The 21,764-nt window shown below is 43.4% G+C and overlaps 1 protein-coding gene across 1 annotated transcript; it reads right to left on the minus strand.

The window, feature by feature from the left end:
• Positions 1-121: 121 nt before the first annotated feature.
• On the minus strand, positions 122-13,952 carry pparaa (peroxisome proliferator-activated receptor alpha a). Its single transcript, XM_088988491.1, has 13 exons — positions 13,393-13,952; positions 12,394-12,527; positions 9,742-9,778; positions 9,519-9,601; positions 8,756-8,811; positions 7,005-7,171; positions 5,180-5,395; positions 4,942-5,096; positions 3,335-3,473; positions 2,431-2,633; positions 2,099-2,362; positions 796-1,039; positions 122-737 (listed from the first exon to the last, which is right to left on the minus strand). Exons 7-13 carry the CDS (start codon positions 5,361-5,363, stop codon positions 493-495), a joined length of 1,434 nt encoding a protein of 477 aa, XP_088844617.1. The 5' UTR covers positions 5,364-5,395; positions 7,005-7,171; positions 8,756-8,811; positions 9,519-9,601; positions 9,742-9,778; positions 12,394-12,527; positions 13,393-13,952; the 3' UTR covers positions 122-492.
• Between the last annotated feature and the right edge of the window lie 7,812 nt (positions 13,953-21,764).

Below are 21,764 nucleotides of genomic sequence, written 5' to 3' on the forward strand. Positions count from 1 at the left end.
TGTAAAGTGACCTTGAGAGTTTTGAAAGGCGCTTAGAAATGAAATGGATTATTATTATTATATGATCATACAGTTCACGGCGGTCGCTTTTGTGTGTAAGGCACAACACATACAAATCAAATTGACAGTGTTTTAAAAGAATAGTTTTATAGAGTTGCACAATATTTGCATAAAAGCTTTCCATTGTTATACCACACAAATTCACAAGAGCTATAAATAATTGCTTACCGTGGAATTCAGTGGTTAATTCAACCTTGAGAGTGATTCCAAAATCAACAAAACCCGCACGTACGACATATGACGTTGGAGGTTTCATCGCTTATTTCACAGTGGTCACTTCTTGGGTGGAAGGGACAATAATCGCACATTAAAAAAAGCATGATATTGACAACCAAAAATAATGCGTTTTAAATGTAAATAAATTACAATTCATATTTTGTCACTATTTTATACTCATCTAGTTATTTTGTCTTCTCCCGGAGCGGCCATCTTTTAGTACATGTCCCTGTAGATCTCCTGGAGAAGGGGGTGAAGACACGTATCCTCCGTGGTTTCAATTTCCTGCACGAGCTGAGCGTGCTCTGTGACCAATTCCCTTAGATCGGCTAATTTCTGCAAAAGTCTCGGGAAGAGGAAGGCGTCGTCCGGATGGTTGGCCTGCAGATGGAGCCGCAACGCCTGCACAATGCCTTCCTGGAGCCGCTCCACTAAAGTTGCATCTACAAGACCTGGACGATCTGCAAAGACCAGAAGATGAGTACGTGGACGATCCATCTCCACGGATCGTTACCTCACCTCCGCAGCAGATGATGGCGGCCACGAAGAGAGCCAGGTCGCTGTCGTCCAACTCCAGGGAGTTGAAACGGGTGGCGAATTGGAATTTGGGCTCCATCATGTCGCCGAAAGGCCGCTGCAGGCTTTTGAGGAACTCGCGGGTGATGAAGCCGCCGCCGCGCGCCACCAGGAGGCCATCTTTGTTCATGCACGAAGCCAGGAGCGTGAAGAGGGCTTCGTAAACGCCGTACTTGAGTAGAGTCACCTAAAAAAAAAAAAATACATCGGCGATAACTATTGGGTAGGCTAACTGCAGAGGAACCCCTGCCAATCATAATCTGTCAATCATAAACTGTCAATCATAATCCATCACTTGAGGATCTCAAACGTGCGCTAAAAACAAATTATAAGCAATTGAATTGGAAAAAAAGAAGTCCAAGATGGCGTCCGAGTAGGCCTTCAGCAAGGGCTATCACAAGCCTTGCTTTTGGGTTGTTTTTCAGCATTTTTCATTCATCAAAGAGGAGACTGTGCTGAGCGGTTGCGCCTTTTCGGCAGTACGAATATGCCAGCACCGTTTTTGATTTGTTAGGAATGTCGGTGCCATTTGAGTGTCACCGCTGGAAAGCTTTGTGGCGATTGTCCTTTTTTTTCCCCCCACCTGTAACGGGCAGCGTTTTCACATCCCCTGCTCTGTTCAGCGGAAAGTTCGTATGTGGAAATGTCGCGGCTTGGAATTGAAGCGGATTTACGTGGGACAGGAGATTTCTTTTCGTCAATGGATCCTACAGCTTTGTGTTTGTTTGCAACATTTAGCTTGTAGTAGACGTGCACATTTTACTAGGACAAACCCTGATCCACTGGTGATAAGGACGCTTTGATCCGTACCTATTTCATCTAGAACTGCTTCATGGATTGAGTGATTGTCTGTGTGTTGTCATAATAATAATAATAATAATAATAATAATAATACTAACAATAATAATAATAATAATACTAACAATAATACTAACAATAACAATAACAATAATAATAATAATAAAAATAACAATACATTGTATTTGTAAGAGCCTTTCAAAACTAAACTAATTTTTTTTTTTTTTTTTTTACTTCAAGATGGCGCCGCAAAAGTGCGTGCCTTTACAGCACCTCCTGTATTTTGTTTGTCTACTTCTTTCTTTCCTTTCCTCTTACTTTCATCACTTTGCTGCTATGCAATGTAAATTTCTCCACTGTGATACGAATAAAGGCTAATCCAATCCAATAAAAAAATGGCAAAATCAAATCAAAGACAACGAAAATGGAAAAAGTCCAAGTTACCTACCTGATCATTCAGATCGAGGTTCTGGAAGCTGGGAATGGCTTTAGCAAACTCGGTGAGCTCAGTCACCGTCTCCACGGAAGTGCTTTGGCAACAATGGAAGAGGCGCGCTTCGGCCTTCCTCTGCTGGAGCCCACCGCATCCCACGGCGGCAACCAGAACCCCGGCCGGGAGACCGCTTTCTGGCTCCGGGTCCTTGGAAACGCCGTGCGTCGCTAGGGTCCTCTCTGCGAGCTGGAATGTTTCCATGTCGTGGATAATGAAAGGCTGGAGTAGAAGAAGAAGAAGTCGTCAGGCGAGTTGAAGAAGGAGTTAAATCACGTGGTTCGCTTTACCGGCTTGCTGGTCTTCCCGGCGAGGATCAGCCTCGCTTTGGCTTTGTTCATATTGAAGTTCCTCACGTAGGCTTCGTGGATGCGGGCGATGAGAAACTTGTGATCGGCCAGCGTGGGCCTTTCCTCTTTCTTCTTTTCCGCCATCTTGGTTTCCGCCTTCAGCTTCATCTTCTCCGCTTGGGGCATGCGGCCGAAGCGGATGGCTGTCGACATTCCTCTGCATAAATTAGCCCGCACAACGATACGACCGCGCTCGGGTTTCCGATAGCGCGGCGCCCCCTCACGACGAACCCGATGACACCGAGTTCTGTTAAGGACTGGCCAGATGTGCAGCGGCTATGTGGGGTTTGTGTGTTTTATCAGTGGAAAGCTCCAGTGGGATGCTATACTCTTAAAAAATGCCTCTTGTCACCCCCTGCTGTGTTTTTCAGTGATGAGGAGTAACCTAATAGAAAAAAAACATGTCACTCAAAGTAGATCTACACACACACACACACACACACACACACACACACACACACACACACACACACACACACACGCACACACACACACACACACACACACACACACACACACACACACACACACACACACACACACACACACACTAAAAGAATTGAAACAAGGGCACGGAAAATCCTACTGGACCCTCTGCATCCTGCCCACCACCTTTTCCAGCAACACCAAATCCAGCAGACTTTTAAGCAGCTTCTTCCCCCGTTGCCATTAACGCTCTAAACAGTAACCCAAATTTGACTGTATAGTGCGTCTTTGCAATTTTTTTAAAGATGATACTAGTGCAGCGTGTTCTACCGGGAGCAAATTCCTTGTGTGTTCTACATACTTGGCCAATAAAGATGATTCTGATTCTGATTCTAAAAGAACACATTTCCGGGCTTACCGTTGTGGGACATCCCCACCGAAAGGCACCTGTGGAAGCGGCAATACTGGCACTTGTTTCGGTTCTTCTTCAGGATTTTGCAATGACGTTCGCACTTGTCATACTCCAACTTGAGGCGGATTGTTCTCCGGAAGAAACCCTGGCGGAGGTATAAAATACACAATGAGACATGTTTTCTTTGTGTTTGGTTTTATTATTTTATTTATTTTTTTTTAGCGGGGGGGTGCCGATAAAGCGCTGGTCAGACCTCTGGCAATGTTTTTTTTCACTTCCACAAGGGGGCAGCATTTGCCTTTTTGTCCATGTTAGCACTTTGTTCTAGCTTCAGCTGTCGTTAAAGCACTATATAAATCAATATGTATTGTTTTTTTGTACAGCTGCCCCCATTTCAAGCTCAGATAACTCCAGACCCAGTTAACTTAGGAATTAACAGTTTTTTTTTCTGATGAAAGCAAAAAAATAAATGTGTTCCTAAAACTCAATATCTATGGGTCCTGCAATTTGGATTGGATTGTATATTTGAGTGACAATGACAAAAACCCTGGCACTGGAATGGACACATTTTGGCACATTGTCTGGCAGTGAATGATAGTGATGGGAATTCTGGCTGTTTCGGCTCCCCAGTTTTTTAAGTAAATTAATTTACTACCAAAAATAATGTACATTATATGTAAAACGAAGTTCTAATGTTAAAAAAAGTACAATATATCATTTATTTTATTTTATTTTATTGCTCCCTATTAGTAGTTAGCTCCAGTCGTTCACTACCAAGAGCCGGTTCGTTCGCGAATGACACCCCCCACAGTCAAACGACGCCTTTTGAAATCCCTCAAAAGAAAGCGGGAGCAGATGTCGCCCAATATGTACAGATAAAAAATACACGCCATCCATATTCCTTTTCTGACATGATGATCACAGATTCTGGGTAATTAGATCACATGCTAACGTTAGCGGAATACAGAATGAAGTCATTGCGTGGGTTTGACTGAATAAACAGTGTTGACTTTAATTGAGGCTTTCAACACAGAGGAGGAAAATAAAAAAAAAATATCCAGTAAGCGTGTCTTTGCATGTACGCCACAAACGTAACCAGAGGCGATCGTGTGATTTATGACGTGACGAGATAAACGTCCTTGAATGACTCGATCTTATTGATTATAAATTGCAGATGTGAGGTTTCTCAAACTGGTGACGTTCTTGAACATGAACGACTGTCATTAAGTAATAATGGAACCACGTTAGTGTTGTTCAAGTTAGCTTGCGGATCAAAATGAGAAGGGATTCAGACCAGAGCCTTGGGGAACACCTAATTTCAGTCCAAGTCATTTTCTAACAGAAATGGCCGCTCGCTGAGATTACAGTGCAATGAGTCGCGAAGAAGCTGTTTGACTTTGTTGCCGTGACATCCGCAATTCCCCCATGAGAGTTCGCATCGCTCCAACGCGTGCGCACGTCACAGACGCTGGCCGGAAGCCAAGCGGGAGAGAGGTGACGAGTCAAACAAGGCCGTCGCGTCACCTGAACTTTCCACTGGCCTGGAGGTCATAGCTAGCTTATCGACGTACAATTGAGCACCGAATGCTGTAGCGAATTTTTGAAAGGTTCACCTTGCATCCCTCGCAGGCGTGAACGCCGTAATGGAACCCTGAAGCTTTGTCCGAACACACCCGGCATTCCAAGGTGAGGGTTTCCGAGACCTCGTCGGGTTGCGGCGCCTCACCAAAGCCCCCAGGCAACGGACTGGAAGCTGGGGTTAAAGTATCTTGATAGGATAACACAGGAGGAAATACTTGAATGTGAATTTCTACGGATTTCTACCCCATTTTTTCCCATCTGACAACTCACCTAATGCGATAGAGCTCTCGGATTCCGAACCAGGACGTTGATACTCATGGAAGTCAAAACCCAGAGTGTCATCGCCGATAGACTGGGAGATGTCGTGAAGATCCTCCATGAGGTCAGCGCACAGCGGGCTATCCAAGAGGGAGTCCCCCAGTGGGGACGGGGGGCGATACAGAGCCCCCGCCATGGCTGGATGGATGACTGACCTCACTCACCAGACTGTCGAGAGAAGACAGCAGTGAAATTGGATGACTTTTGTGTGTCCGACAAGACGGCCATTAAAAAAAAAACAACAACAACAGTGCAGTGAGCATGCTGGGACATCTGTTTGCTTCATTCCACAACCCCCCCACCTCACCCCAAACTCCCCCGACTTCCAGTAATTGACCGCGGCAGATGTTTTGAAGTTAATGTAGCCCCGATTCCAGATTACAACAATAGGGAGAGGAATGGCAAGGCTCTGCCACGTTAGCATGCTAACAATTTAGCAAACGTCACGTTCTACCATTGACAACACTTGGATACTCCATTGCGAACTCTCACCCACTCGTGTTCAGGGGTAAGTGTGTATGTTCCGGCATGTCTGCGGGACATGTCTTGACAGTGAGACGTGTAACTAGCAGAACGCTAGGACAACGCAACACATTCTTAAACAAACACAAACAAACAAATTCTGGTGAATGTAAGTCGGTGACATAAATAGTGGGCAACATGATGAACAAATGTCCTAAAATAAATTGGTAACAACATTTTTATGTCACTAAGTCTTCAAATAGAACCGAATAATAAAAATCCACCAGCAGTTAAAATGCATATGTGGAATCGTCGCTGCTTGGAATTGAAGCGGATTTACATGTGAGAAAATCTCTTTTCGTTAATGGATACAACAGCTTTGTGTTGTCTTTCGACATTTAGCTTAGAGCAGATGTGCACATTTCAACATGATGTCCCTGATCCACTGGTGAAAAGGAGACATTGATCCTCTCGTCTTTCATCTAGAACTGCTTCATGCAAAAAAAGAGGGTGCACAAAGTGCTGGAGATTGAATGTCTTTGTTTTTGTCGTATTCGTTTTTTTAATAATAATACATTTCATTTATAAGCGCCTTTCAAATTGACTTCAAGATGGTTTTCCAGTTGCTCCTGTATTTTGTTTTTCTACTTCTTCCTTTCCTTTCCTCTGACTTTCATCACTTTGCTGCTGTGAAATGTAAATTTCTTCATTGCAAGATTAATCCAATCCAATTATGGCGAATTTGAGCACAGTTTTTGACATACATTCACTATAGGTTAAACACATGAAACAAAGTCAATACAAAAATGTTCCGTTCTCAACTATTGGACATTTTGTTCACCCTGAAGTGCACCTAATGTTGTCTTTTAAGTGTCACCTGATCGCCATTGTTTTACTTCCCAGGCGGAGAGGGTTTCTATACTTAGTTTACAGAAGCAGAGAATTAAAAAATAGCTTTGCAGAACCGCATGAATTCTAGTCAAGTGCGAAGGGACAACATTCTAAACACCATATGAGACCCAGACGCTGGTTAAAACTTCCCCTTTTTTGGGTCGATTTAAAGAAAAATTGCACCTGCAACAACAGTAAACAAAACTTTGGAATCCCTGCTGTAAGGGTATCCGGTTCGTGTCCAAAAGCCTCAAATATCTTCAAAGTCTTAACTTGCCTTGATATCCTCCCCTCGCGTCTGACAAGGTCATCGGACCGATAGACCTGCTTTTTGAGTACAGTACTCCCAAAACTTTCAGCAACTACGACAAAAAAAATCAGCTTAGCTGCTAACAAGCAAAGTAAACTTTATGTTTTGCATTACCGCAGAGAGTTCCCTCCCGAGCATTTCCAGATGACAAATCTCGAGGGGGGTGCTGGTGCTCGTTTGCCTTGCGGTGCGGGTGAAGCCGGAGACGGTGCGAAGGACGAGCGAAGCCGCTCCTCGAGCGTCCTACTGCGGGCTAGGTTCGGTCAACACGCCCTTCGTCCCTACGGAGGAAATGACGCTGGGAGAGAGAGCAAAGAAGAGAGCACACCTCCTGACACACCTATAATTTGGTCCAATCGCAGCGAGGGGTTCGCGAACACTTCCGGGTTATAAAAAAATACTCGTGATGGGATTTACGACTCTTGGTTTGGCTCACTAAAAAGATCTGGTTCTTTCGGCTGTCAAATGCCTCCTCGGTTTTTCTTTTTGTTGCTTAATTTACTTCCAAAAATAACGTAAAATACCTAAAAGTAATTACACATGCTAAAAATACACCGTTATCATTTTAAAAATGCATGTGGTTTTATTTAGATTCCTGTGTGTCTTCTACCACGGATTATGAACAATCACGTGAAGCTTTAACAACGAGGGGGGAGTCGGCTACAATCAGCGGCTCTCTATTTAGAGCGAGCTCCATTCGTTCACTTCAAAAAGCCGGCTCTACGAGCTGGTTGTTTGCGAACGACACATCACGAACATTTTCTTTTTTAGTTGTGTTAAGTTCATCCTATCTACTTGATATCTAACTTAAAACAAATTTATTTTACAATATATTGTCGGTGTTCAAATACCTGACATGTTTCGGCGTCTACTTCCGCCTTCGTCAAATGTTTTTTTTTTACATAGCGCACCGTTAGCACATGCTAACACACATGCTTTAATTGAACAGAAAGTGGCAAAAAAGTATTTTGTTTTCTTTAAGCAACATTCAAAGCGACTATTTAAATTAACATTGATTGTGGGTTGTAATGTTATTTTTGTGTGCGTCACTTAATGCCTATTTTGTCTATAGCGCCCTCTGCTGTGATAAAAGAGGCTCAAGTTGGTTGTTGTGGATTTGTTTAAATTTTAAACAAATCCACAATAACACTGTAAAGTGCGCTCATTTCCAGCTTCTACCGCCGCCCCCCCTGACCTGCAATTTTCTTAGTCTTGAGAGAATGTTAATTGCACCAGTGGATCAGAATAGTACATTCAGGCAATAAAAGAAACAAAACCATATTTTGTTTAAAATTTTATTCATCTTTGAAAAAAATGCAGCTTCGAATACATAAAACGCCTATACAAGAGTGGAAATAGCAATAATATTGATTAAAACTCACCAGGGGTGTGGCCTCTGACATGAACCGGCGGCCTTTTGACCTTTTTGTAGCAAAATTTTGACGTGCGAGTCCTCCTGACGATTTGCTGCCCTCCAGGGAAGGCAGTAGGTTGTATAGTTAGCTCCTGACGGGGTAAAATCACAACCCTGAAACCACACAACCTACTACCTCACCCTGTGCGAACATCACGTGTCACCCACCCGCGTGCTACGAAAAATTCCATTGATTATTCGGAATGGGAAGTGAAATGGCAAATTCAGGCCATGTTGAGAATCAGATGCCTTTACAATCGCTTCAGGAAAGACAGTAAGTTGTATAGTCTGACAGTTTGGGAAGGACCCTAAAACTATACAACATACTACCTCACCCCAAAGGACCGTTCCAAAAAAAAAAATCTTCCTGGAGGTGGCGCTCATGCGACACTGTTCCCCGCACACCTGTTGGAAAATGAGAAGAAAAAAAAAAACATTTTTGACGACTTACATTCACAGCGCAGGTTCGTCGCGGTACTCGTGCCTCACGCGTGGCCGTCGCGCCGCCTGAAGGACACAAGGGAGATTTGTCAGACTTTCACTTGGCTCTCACCTTACACGCGAGGATCATGTGACAATCGGCGAAGCTTCCCACTGAAAGGAAAAGGGAGATAGCGTATCATACTGGCGGCGCTTTGCAAAAAAACAAAGCGGCGGGCGATATGCTAGTTTTGTTACTTTGCCGCGCAGATCGTCCAGTGCTTATTATAAATATGACTATAAAAACATGGGAAATCTTCTGTGAGTGTGGAGGGAAAAAAAAGCTCCTTTTAGCAACGTGCTATGCTAATCTCACGGCATGTCGAGTCCCTCACCCAAATTTAGCTACGATAGCCGCCAAAGTTTGTTTGAGGTAGACGCGAGGCAGCCTAACCACATTTTTTTCCCCCTTCCATCAAGCCACTGTTCGTTCGCCTTAACCCAGGGGTGTCAAAGTCATTTTGACACCCCTGGGTTTGATTTTGAGATGAAGCAAGGGTGCAGTTGAAACACACCGCCAACAGGTGTCCTCCCAAGCATATGAGGCCGAGCCTAGAGAGGGAGGGGGGGTCCAGTGTCAAAGGGGTCTTTGTGCAGTTCCGGGTGGCAGCGCTGTGCCCTCGTGTACAGTTTCCCCTCTAATCTTCATTTGAACCATTCGGCCTGAGCTTCGCTCCCCCTCCCCCCCCCATGCGCTGGTTTCCTTGGAGATTATCTCAGGGGATGTGACGTACCGATTTAGATGAGTGGACACACGTCGACATGCTGGAGGAGGTTCTCACAGGACGAGTCTAGTTCGGAAGTAGTCTTCGGGGTTCTGGAAGAGGAAAGCGGACCGGCGCCAGACACAAGGGATTCGACCACGTGGCGGTGCGCAGCTAATCACATTATTCATTCGAGAGGATTCTAAGTGAAAAAAAGGGGCGGGGGGGGTGAGGAAAAAAAAAAAAAACTAACCTTGAAAGTTGAGGTGAGTCCAGGAAATACACTGAGCCTGCAAATGAAAGAGAACGACAAGTCAGCTACATGCGGTCGTATTGGCACGTACACACACACACACACACACACACACACACAACCAGAGTAAGGTGTTCATTTGGTACTCAAGCAGCTCCTTTGAAAGGGGTGGAAGGGGGGTGTGGGGGCGCACGTCACCAAAGTTTGAGTGATCGCAGATCAAGAACACTGTCGACTCCATTCAACTTTGTGTCGTGATCGACTGGCAAAGAGACTGCAACGTTCAGAAACTCTCCCTGTGGCTTTTGGCTTCAACGTCATTTCTTTGAATTGATTTTGAATATATATATATATATATATATATATATATATATATATATATATATGTATGTGTGTGCATGTGTGTATCTGTATATGTGTGTATGTACATATATGTATATGCGTGTGTATGTACATACATGTATATGCGTGTGTATGTACATATGTATATATGCATGTGTGTGTGTATATACAAAGGAAAGGAAAGAAAGAAGTAGAAAAACAAAATACAGCAGCTGCTGGAAAAGCAGCTACTCTTGCGGCGCCATCTTGAAGTCAAAATAACACAAAAAAAACCCTAAATAACAAATACATAGGTACACATACATACACACACTATATATATATATGCAGAATATAATGAAACGAGAAATTATGCAACTACGGGAGAAAAAATTGGTAATCATTTAACTAACACACACACACACACACACACACACACACACGGTAATTTTTAGTCTTATTCACGACAATTATAACAAATAAAAATAACACCAACTAAAACATACACTCAAGTAATTAAATAAATCAAGGAATACTACGACCACACAATTCTAGAAAAAAAAGCTGTAGCACTCCAAATTAAATATGACCAACTGTGATTTGAACTATTTATACTTATTATTTATATTAATACACCTTCTATTGAACTAACTATTATATTTGAGATATCTTTAGCATAGACGCGATTCTATCATCATCATCTGCACATACAAAAAAAAGCAGAGGATGAAATTGAGGCTCTTATGAAAATTACAACTGTTACAACAGGTGAAAAAGTAACGCCGAACTTTTATACATCATGTAAAACTACAGATGCCAATAATTTAAATGTTATCTGTTGAGACTAGGAATAAATATGCTGACACACACACACACACACACACACACACACACACACACACACACACACACACACACACACACATATGATGAACAAAAATATAGTGAGACCGAGATCAATTGTTAATCTACCAAAGAAAAAAACAAATAATTTTACAGTTGAAATCAGGATGTATTGTATTGTATTATATGTACAATTTGCACTTTGCAGCTTCAACAAGGCCAAACTTTTGTGTGTGTGTGTGTGTGTGTGTGTATGCTTCTAAAATGTCAGTCCAATGCACCTGTGTGTATTTAAGTGAAGACAGTGGCCATCTGTATCGGGGGGCCCATTGTGCGTGTGAATGCTCCGAGGAGGAGGCTGTGCCCTTCACTCCTTGGGAGAGGCGTGGGAACCCCCATTCATTAGAGGGGATGAAGGCATGGCTTCATTGTGGGGTGGACACCATCAAATGTGTCTGTTTGCACTCTGAAAGTGTGTGTGTGTGTGTGTGTGTTTCCCCTTATTTTCAACGAATGTTGATGTGCGATATTTTGTTGAAAAGGGTTTCTCAATAAAACTCAAACGGTGATTTGATATTCGCCAAATATATATATTTTTTAAAAAAATTTTACTTATTTTTTTTAGGAAATTAATTCATGGGCCTTTAATGCCATAATTCATTCATATGAAAATCTTTATTGATAAGACACTGATATGTTGCAGTTTTTCCACAGGCAAATATGTGATGTCCTTTTGCTCATCGGGGCTATCATGTTATGTGATGCAAAGAATGTTATAATTAAAAATAAAATAAAATATTAGTTAAATATATAAATAAAATACTAGTTAAATATTAATATTATAAAATATGTATGTATGTATGTAAAACTCTTTTATATATATATATTCAAGTTATGTAATGTAAATAATGTCTGTGTAAGCTCTCAGTCGTAAAGTAGTGGTCCATCGATGAAAAGGTTTTTTCAGCCATGATGCAAATGTCATCATTCAAAAAATAAAATAAAATAAAAATTAAACATTAATATTATTATATGTATTTATATATATATATAAATTTATACTCTATCATGTTATGTGATGCAAAGAATGTCATAAATCAAAAAAGAAATAAAAATACTAGTTAAATATGAATATAATATATGTATACATATAAATATATTCTATCATGTTATGTGATGTAAAGAATGTCATGATTTAAAAAAAGGCATATATACACTTGTTAAATATGATTATATATATATATATATATATGATTATATATATATATATATATATATATATATATATATATATATATATATATATATATATATATGTGTGTGTGTGTGTGTGTGCGTGTAAATACAGTATATATATATATATAGTATATATATTATGTTAAAAGTGGACTGGAAAATATTGAAACAAAAAGTCGCAGCAAAAGTGCCTCGTGTGTTGAAGAATCTCTGTTGGGGAGTGGTTCAGACGTAATCAAGCACAAATTGAACCTTTTGGGGTTTCCTGTCGGGGAGATCGAGATGGCGCAGAGATGACAAGTCGGCAGTAGGTGTGGATGGCTCCACGAATCGCCGCTGACTCACGCTGCCTCCATTCCTCTCGTCATGGCTGCCTATTAGTCCATCTACAAAAGCGACATGGACTGGCTTGTTTTAAAATGAATGGGGGAATAGAGAAAATTACAACGGCTGTGATTTAAATAATAAAAAAAAAGATATTCTCCTAGTGGGTGGATGGCGTGGTTGCTAATGCTAATATCGCAACACACTTAATTTAAATGTGGATCAAGCTTCCGGTTAAGCGGCGCACCCATTTTTTTTAAGTACTTCACAAATACTGAAATTCGCTAATAATAATAATAATAATAATAATGGAACTTGCAAAAATGAGAGCGATTAAAGTGTGTGTTTTTAAGAGAAAAATCCAAATCAATTTGCTACTCAAGCCTGGATACATTATGAAGCTATGCATGGCCACGTGTCACCGATGACCCGTCCGTCTTTCCAAAAATATTCAGCCTTCCATCCGTAATCACGACGACAAACATGTTTTTTTTTTCATTTAAAGGAAAAGCTGAATCCATTTGTGATGAGCTTTGGGATGAACGCCGAGACGGGGGGAAAAAGCGCCGCAGGTTGTGGTGTGCCTTGTGCGGCCTGGCCTGGACCCGGGCCCAACCCCTGCGTAGCTCCGTGCTTTCCTCTACTCTCTGTAAACTGGGCTTTTATTATTATTATTTTTTCGACGCATCAAGCGTGCGGCTTTAAAACTGCAAATCGGGACGCATCGGGATAAGAGAGGAAGCTCGCTTTCAGCCTCAAGTCTAAAAAAACCAATGCCGCGGTTGGGGTCGCCCCTTTTTGAACGGTCAAGTAGGAAGCAGATTAGGGAGTCGGATGATCGTTCTGGAACTTTTGCACATTCAAAAAAAAAAAAAATCTCTCTCTCACACACATTCACGAGGCTTCCACACCCACGCAGCGACTCACCAAGTGAGGTCTGACGCCGAGGGCTCTCATCTGGCTCACCACGTCGGCATATCCGCTCTGTGGAGGGAGAGGCAGAGAACCAACCCGGGTTCAGTTAAACAGCTCCGGCGATGGCTAAAGTCGAGTGGGTGTGTAAGCGGCCATTTCTCGGACCCTCTATCTGGTTTTCTGACCCCCCCCCCCACCACCCCCCGTGAGAATTGCGACGTGGCGAAAATCTTGTCTAATATATACAAGGGGGTAATAAAAGGCTTCCGTCGCTCTCTCCGCCATCCTGTCCGAGAGACTGTCATGGCCTCGCCACAACGGGGGGAGAGAGGCCATGTGGTTTTCCCATGGAGTCGCGTGTTCCTCCCGTCTGGCAGTTAACGAGGCTTTGAATGAGGAATGTTAGCAAACAGAGTGGCTGCACGTCGTCTGAATGCTAAACCGGGCGACCAGTCAGATTGCAGCGCCGGGCCCGGGCGAATGAATAATGCAGAGGAGGTGAAGCTCCTCCCATTTCGGGCTGCTCCTGCTTGAGCCTGACGCCACCCTCAACACCCCCCCCAACTCCAAACTCAAATGCCTTCACGACTTGTTCAAATACACCAAAACAGTCATGCAACAAGAGCAACAGTCGACCGGCGGACGGCACATGCCAATCAGTTCCTAAGTCATGTGACTTTTTCCAACCCCTCTCGGAATCATCTCACTTCTTTTTATGGCTTTCGGTGCCTTTTGTTTAGAATTGGCACCTGTCCCAAAAAAAAAAAAAAAAAAAACCCGGTTGGCCGCTCCCGCCCTCTTGCTCTGCTTTCACTGGAGACTGCCCACGAGTGAGACAAGAGGAGGAGAAAGAACGCGGCATGCAGACACACGAGAGAGAGAGAGAGAGAGAGGGGGGGAAATGTGGAGAGAGGGTAGGGCAGAAAAAAAAAAAAAGAAAAAGGAAGGAGAGGTCAAGAGATGAGAGAGGTGAAGGGCAGATAAAAGCAAGGGGAAAATGTTCAGTCAAAAAATCCACATTGAGAAGCCTCATGAGCACCACCCCCTAAAAAAACAAACAAAAAAAGAACGACAAAATCACATTTTGAATGGGTAAAAAAAAAAATACCAAAATCCCCCCCCCCCAAAAAAAACGTCTTCTATGCCAAATTATCAGTCGGAAAGGACCGCCAACTTGTTGCTCGGTAGTGAGGCGTCAGGAGCAAGCACGGGGTTAAAATCCTGGGACGGCGACTCGTCAAAAACCCCTCCCTCTTTTGGCACTGAGGGGAGGGCCCGCTTGTAGAAATAGCAGCAGAGCTTTTTTTTTAATCCACCCCCCCCCCCCCCCCTCCCCGTCGCCTAGCGCTGCTGCGTCCTAGTCTACCCTCTCGCATGTGGCTGGGACCCAGGCGGAAAAGAGGAGGGGAAAAAAAAGAAGCAAGAACCAGGCGAGGTTAAAGGAGGGGGGGGGGGGCAATCAGGGTTAGGGATGCGAATGGAGGAGAAAAGGGCTGATGATGAAACAGGGACGACGAATAGGAGTGGGTAGTAGGCACGATGTGTTTCATCACCGATTCAGTGCAATACGTTCACCATGCGTGTAGATTTTAGCCCTAGTAGCGTAGCCCTAGTGTTGCTAGAGGCTAGCAACACGAGACGACCCAGCGGGTAAGCGCGAGCCAATCACAATCGCCGTCTTGATACAAGGTCACCCCCCCCCCACCTCCACTCCACGCCCGCCCCCTCTGCCACAAATACGTTAATGACTTGACGTTTTACGGCTCACTCAGAGCCAAACGAGCACCTTGGCCCACCGTGGCGCCGCCTGCCCGCCATTACGGGGCCCCCACCGCGAGCGAAAACAAAATGGTCGCCACCCCCCACCCCCTAAGCACGGACAAGCGTATCAGAATCAAATGAATTGGCCACACAAAGAGGAACGCTAAGCTAGTGTCTTCATTAAAAAAAAGACACATTCCACCTGATCCACTGCTGAAAAGGATGCTTCGATCATCTCCTCTTTCATCTAGAACTGCTTCATGTCACAAAGAGGGTACAGCAAGTGTTGAAGAATGAATTCTTCTCTGTGTCTTTGTGTTTTCAAATTATTTGTTAATTAGTTTTGTGTTTTTTTTTAGACTTCAAGATGGCGCCGCAAGAGTGGCTGCCTTTCCAGCAGCTCATGTATATTGTTTTTCTACTTCTTTCTAGCCTTTCCTCTACCTTTCATAACTTTGCTGCTGTGAAATGTAAATTTCTCCACTGCGAGACGAATAAAGGTACATCCAATCCAATCCAAGACATGACAAATACATATGTAGGACACTAATAAAGGCTAATCTAGTTTAAGCTAATAATTTAAATGGTACCTCTCAGGAACAAAATATCAAGCAGACATCGATGAAAAGGTTTCTTCAGCCGTCATCTGTACTTCTTTAAAGGTGTCGGATGTTTTCGCTCCTCATTCAGAGGTGGCTACCAGCACAAATTTAGCTAGTTGACGAAGCTTTTCGGATGAGGAGTGACACATCCAATCCCCCCTTGAAAGAAGTACAGATCATGGCTGTAAGAAACCTTTTCATCGATGGACCACTCCTGTGCGACCGATCTTCGTATTAAGAAGACAGTGGTTCAATTGAGTGCAGGAACAGGATGCTGTTCCACAAGGGTTGTAAAAAAATGCAAGGCGGCACTATACAGTGTTAATGGCGACGGGGGAAAAGAAGCGATTTAAATATTTGCTGGATTTTGTACCCGTGGATCGGTAACGCCTGCCTGAGGGGACTATCTGGAAAAGGTGGTGGGCAGGGTGCGGAGGGTCCAGTAGCATTTGACACGCAGCTCTATCAACTTTTCTCCTTCTCCCACAAGTATAAATATCCTGGCGAAGTAATCAATTCAGGCCATGTGTGTAAAGATGACGGTATTTGTCGTATGTTTGATGCTAAATAACACCCCTGCTATCGCCGTCTGACACCCAGTAAAGCTGCTGCATTCGTCGGGACGCCAAGGGTCATCTGCGCATGGGGCTACTTTCCAACAAACTTTTTTCAGTGGGCAAAATGGCGCCTTGGCATTTAGCACATTGCATCACATTGAAACACGTTACCCAAAAAAAAAATTCTCTCTCTCTCTCTGACACCTCACCCGACCTAAAACGACCCTACGACTAAGCATTGACAACATTTTCCTCTCAATGTTGCACAAAAGACAAGTCGAGCAGTGGGAGGGGAATGAAAACCTGTCCAGAAAAATGAGCCATCGTGATAGCAACAGCTATCATTGGGTGCTCAGGATTTTAGCGCTAATGCTAACGTGGGGAAACAAAAAAGAAAAAAAAAGTGCGCAATGCGTGAACACACACACACGCACACACACACACACACACACACACACACACACACACACACACACACACACACACACACACACACACACACACACACACACACACACACACACACACACAACTCTGCTCAGCCTTCCACAATTGCAAATGAAGAACTCAGGCCTCTTTCTTGTATTCTGTTGAGTGCTGTGTAATATTCTCTCTCACACACACACACACACTCTCACACACAGAGCCACGCACCAGGCGAGCAAAGCTTTTTTGTGGAGATACATGTTCACTCATGAGTGGAAAAAACATCAACGGTCACTCGTTTGAAATGTGCTGATGTCATATCTCGCCACGTCCGCTGAACCAATAGCAACCGGCAACAAATGCCAACGCGGGCGCATGGTGAAATCAATAATAGCGCAAAAAAAAAAAAATGGAGTTATGTGCATTTTAAACCCCCCCCCCCCCACTCCACCGCTTTCACGGTTCAAGACGGTGTTCCTTTCCTGTCAGTTGTTTACCAACTAACGTGGCAGGAATTTCAAAAACTTGGCGGAGCCTGTTCCCGTGTCGAGGGTTCACCCGAGGATACGCCTTTTGGCTTTGGCCCGGGTGCAACTTTTTTGACACCGCGGCCCTCTGCGCGGCAGGCCGTACACGCCAACGACCCCCTTTCGCGGGACCCCCTCCCCTGCCGCACCGCGATGGGAAACATGCGTCTCGACGTGCTCGGGAAACATTTGCATTTTTGGTTTCGCAAGTCTTTCCTCGTGCACAAAGATGACAAAAACAGATCAATAGGCAGGTCATATTTGCGGAATATGGCTAACAAATGCCATTCAGGAAGCAAATTTAACACCAGAAACAAACAAATATATATTTTGTTCAATCTAACTTCTCAGAGATTAGCTAATCGCTAATGACTCAGCGATTTGGTTCCTTTTAAAATTTTAGGATGACTTTTTTTCTCACTTATAGAGGGGGGGAAAAAGCTAATCAAAGCTAATGTAAATAATTTAGCTTTATCGCCTGACACCAATTTTTATCCATAAAACCACTTAGCAACATAATAGTTTTTCTTTTGCTACTAATAGTAATAAAAATAAATAAAATTCCTCTCTTCAACCATCAAACGGAGAGTTATCTTATGACTGTAAAGTGACCTTTAGAGTTTTGAAAGGCGCTTTTAAAGGAAATGTATTATTATAAAATAAAGCAATCACCAAATTTGCTTCTGTCTACCGTGTAACAATTGTTAAAGACAAATTAACGACTAACGTAAAACTCAAGTTTCAGTGTTCCATATGCTCCCGCACGCTTCCTGCGCTGGGCCGCCCTCCGCCTCGTCTACGAGGTGGTCCGTCGAAGGGGCCCCTCGGCAGCACGCGCCGCGACAACTTCTCCGTTTCAAGCGTGACCTCTAGGGTCAGCCTCTGAAGGGTGGTTGAACAAAGGGCGCGACCCCGGGGTCAGGAGTGAAAACGCCAGGGGCAGGCCTTAGGGGCCCGTAATGCAAAGAGAGTGCGTCGTTTGCTTTGAAAGGTAAGGAGCGCTAACGCCGAGGACTAATAAGGATTAAGGGGCCGCCGTCTCCTTTGGGATGTCACTCAGGGGCCTCGTACATCAGTCTCTATTAACTGCTGTGAACTTTGGCGGTCATTATCGGGCCCCAAAGGTCACACGAGCTCATGCCGTAAGAGCAATTGAGGCTAATGCTCGCCGTGACCTCTAGTTGGTAACACTGACAAATTATTTTAGGCATAGAAAGGAGGCGGCCGAGGTCCCGGGGAAGGTTAATCTATTAAGGCAAGTTTTCAACGTGTTCATGAAGGTCGGCATTGGGCAAGCGTATTAAAAAAAAAAAGAAAAAATACATAATAATAAATCAAAAAGGCATTCAGTTCATAATAAGTCTTAAAAAAGCTTTGGTAATGAGCCAGGCCAAAGTTACAGCAAAACTTTGATGAAAGCAGCTGAGCTCCAACAGAGTCAGCTGCACAAAATGGAGGACACGAAGAGACAACATGGCGGCCCGATCGAGTGACGCAGCCTCTATTCCACAACATTTCGGAATATTGTTTAAAAAAAATAAATAAACTTTATTCGAGAAATATGGCACAATAAGGGTAAAAAAAATCAATAATTTATTCAGTGACTATTTAATCAAATGGAAGATAATTAAACCTATAAAGTATGTGTGGTAATTTTATATCTGAAGTTTGTTACAACTACATTACTGTATTTATTTACCTGGAAAAAAATACACAATTTTGTTAGTCAGCCATGGAACAGTACATTTCTGAATAGCTATTAAAAATGCTATTTGTGTTTAAAAAAAAAACACAAATATGGCTAATTTAATGTAAAGGGATGAAAATGGTCCAGCACAGTATTGTATTAACGCATAAGGCATTTCAATAGAGGGATTATTTTTTTTATAATGTTATTATTTTTGAGTTTTTTTAACTGGTCCATTTTTTTTCAAAACTGTTTTCAAGTTCCACATTAACCAAAATGCAACGTTATAATTCGAGAAGCTTTAAAAAGAATTTCCGATTTGTTTTTGTGCACTTCTTATTTATGATAAGAGTGCATATTTTGTATTTTGCTGTCTTGTACAACAACACACACACACACACACAAAAGTAGGCTGAATGCTCGTCCACCATTTTCCAAAGCTTTCCCGAGCCAAGCTATTCCATATTATTGCACAAAGTCATTCGCGCAGCCTTTGCAAGGAAAGTCAGGTCGGAACACATTTCTAATAAATTATTATGAGTACGCCTATAATTTCTGAGTGACGTCTTATTTCCATCTCTAATAAAAGCATTTCTAATGACAATGATAAAACCACTCTCTCACCTCTGAGGGAAAGCGAATCTCTTTTTCTCTCTCTGCGGCAGGCGAGAGCCCAGCAAAGTTTTGGAAGGCGAGACAGAGAGAGAAAAGGACGCGGGGCCTGCCTGCGCTTAGCGAGGAACAAGTGTCCTTTCGTAGCTTATAAAAATGCCCGACTAGTGATAAATTCTCACAGCTCTGCTCCTAGTTTAAAAAAAAGGCAGTGCTTTAGGGAAATTGTCATCCTACTTTTTAAACCACAACACCCACTTTCTCGGCAAGAAAACAGTGCAATTCATTATCATATCATTACCAGTGCATGCAATTCAATATCATAGCAATCATGACATGAATATTTACACTCCGCCATAACTGCTTTTCCCCCTCTCTCTCTCTCGTGACATTGAAACGGTGCGTGCTGCAAAATAAGTCAACCAACACTCACGCTGCGTCTTGGCCGAGTGCGACTCGCAGGCATCCAAATATGCTGCAATGCCGGAGAGCACAAAAGTTTCCTGCATGGCAAGTGAAGCGCTGGAACAAAACAATAACATCACTCTTTTAGAGCAACAATAACACACACTTCAAAAAAAAAAAAAAAAAAAAAGCAAGTCGAGATGACTTTGTAAAACGAAACACTCACTGCATTTTCAAGCATTAAAATTTAAGACGCAGGTAACTTTCCAGAACTGCTGTTTTGGTCGACCCGTGAGCGCCTCTGGGACGCTCTGGGGTGTGGTGCGCCCTCTAAAACTGATTGTGACTTGCTGTTGGTTCTAGCTGAATGCCACGTCACAGCCTGGATGGGGCCTTGCGTGACCTCGCTTGGCCCACATCGCTCCCTATTGGGATCCTACAGGCAGACTCGACACAAGGTGGCTCAGGAGGGAACCATGTTCAATTATTCCTGCAACCTCGTATCACCCGGTTGTGGCCTTTCTGTATCAAAACCACATTTATTTGTTTTCATATTGTGTGCAGAGTCATCTGGGTGGCTCAGAAAGCACACAATCAGTCAATATGAAACCTGCGGAACCTGCTCATGTGCGCAATAGTTCCCACATGAAATAAAATAAAAAAGGAGCATTTTCCGCCACGTTTTTGATGTGGTTTGAGTTAAATCACGGCATCTTGGGAACAGAGTGTGCTAAGCGGGTGGACGTTTGATTTTAAGAAAGGCGACAAAGCAAATTAAAAAAAAGAAAGAAACGTGTTGACGACTCAAGGTGGCGTCTGCGGCAGCTCGCAGGCTCAAATGAGAAATAGCAAAAGAGAGGGAGAGGCTGGCTCTCAGGGGTTAAGATGCTAGCAGTCATGTGCCTGTCGGCTCCCCAACAAAAGCCCGCCTATGTTGGGTGCATACAGATGGAGCGAGCTCTTTTGTGTGCGCGCCCGTTTCACACGTCGCCGCCGCCACAGAGCTGCCAGGTCTGGCTCTTGGGAGGGAGAGGGGGGGATTGGCCGCGGGCCTGGAGAGCAGCTTGCGGCACCTGAAGCAGGGGCTCGCACATCGCCATTATACCAAAGAGAATTGCTCGGTTTGGGGCAGCATGTGAGTGGACGGCTGAAACTTATGATATGAGGTTTACAATTAAATCAAAACACCACAAATTGCAATTTCACAGTGGGGAATCTCAAATATGTGCATTGTTGACAATCTATTTCATTCTTTTTTTCCTTTGCAAGTAATCACATGTCAGTAAAACCCAAGCGGCAAAAACAAGCTTCACAGAGGGCCTGACGAAGCACATTCGAACAGTGCGATCACAATCGTGAGCACTCCGGTGGAGGCAGCTAGCGGAGACTAAGGACCGCTCAACAACGTGTCCGGAGCGATTGACATTTTTACGCGCGGGGACAAATTCTGCAAACACGCCGGGACACCGATTGAGCTGGAAAACCCACATCGAGTAGCCAGAAAGGCTTTTCTGAACCTGGATTATGTCAAGAGCAACGGTCTAATGTGTGCAATAAGCATCCTTGAGGACAAATAATCCTGCAGCCATTGCAAAAAAATTTACAAAAATATAAAAATAACCGTGAAAGCCCCATGAGCAGCAGATTCTTTTCTCGGGAGAGCAAATAGCAACACAAAATATCATACTGGCTTCCTTTTCTCTAAGTCACAATGCAGCTTGAACGAGACTATGAATAGTGATATTCCCATCAAACATCCCTGCTGACACACACACAACAACAAAAAGATTACTCATCTACAGTGTCA

The sequence above is a fragment of the Hippocampus bargibanti genome, linkage group LG22, assembly GCF_051943395.1.
Source record: "Hippocampus bargibanti isolate YZ-2025 linkage group LG22, ASM5194339v1, whole genome shotgun sequence".
Classification (NCBI taxonomy): Eukaryota; Metazoa; Chordata; class Actinopteri; order Syngnathiformes; family Syngnathidae; genus Hippocampus; species Hippocampus bargibanti.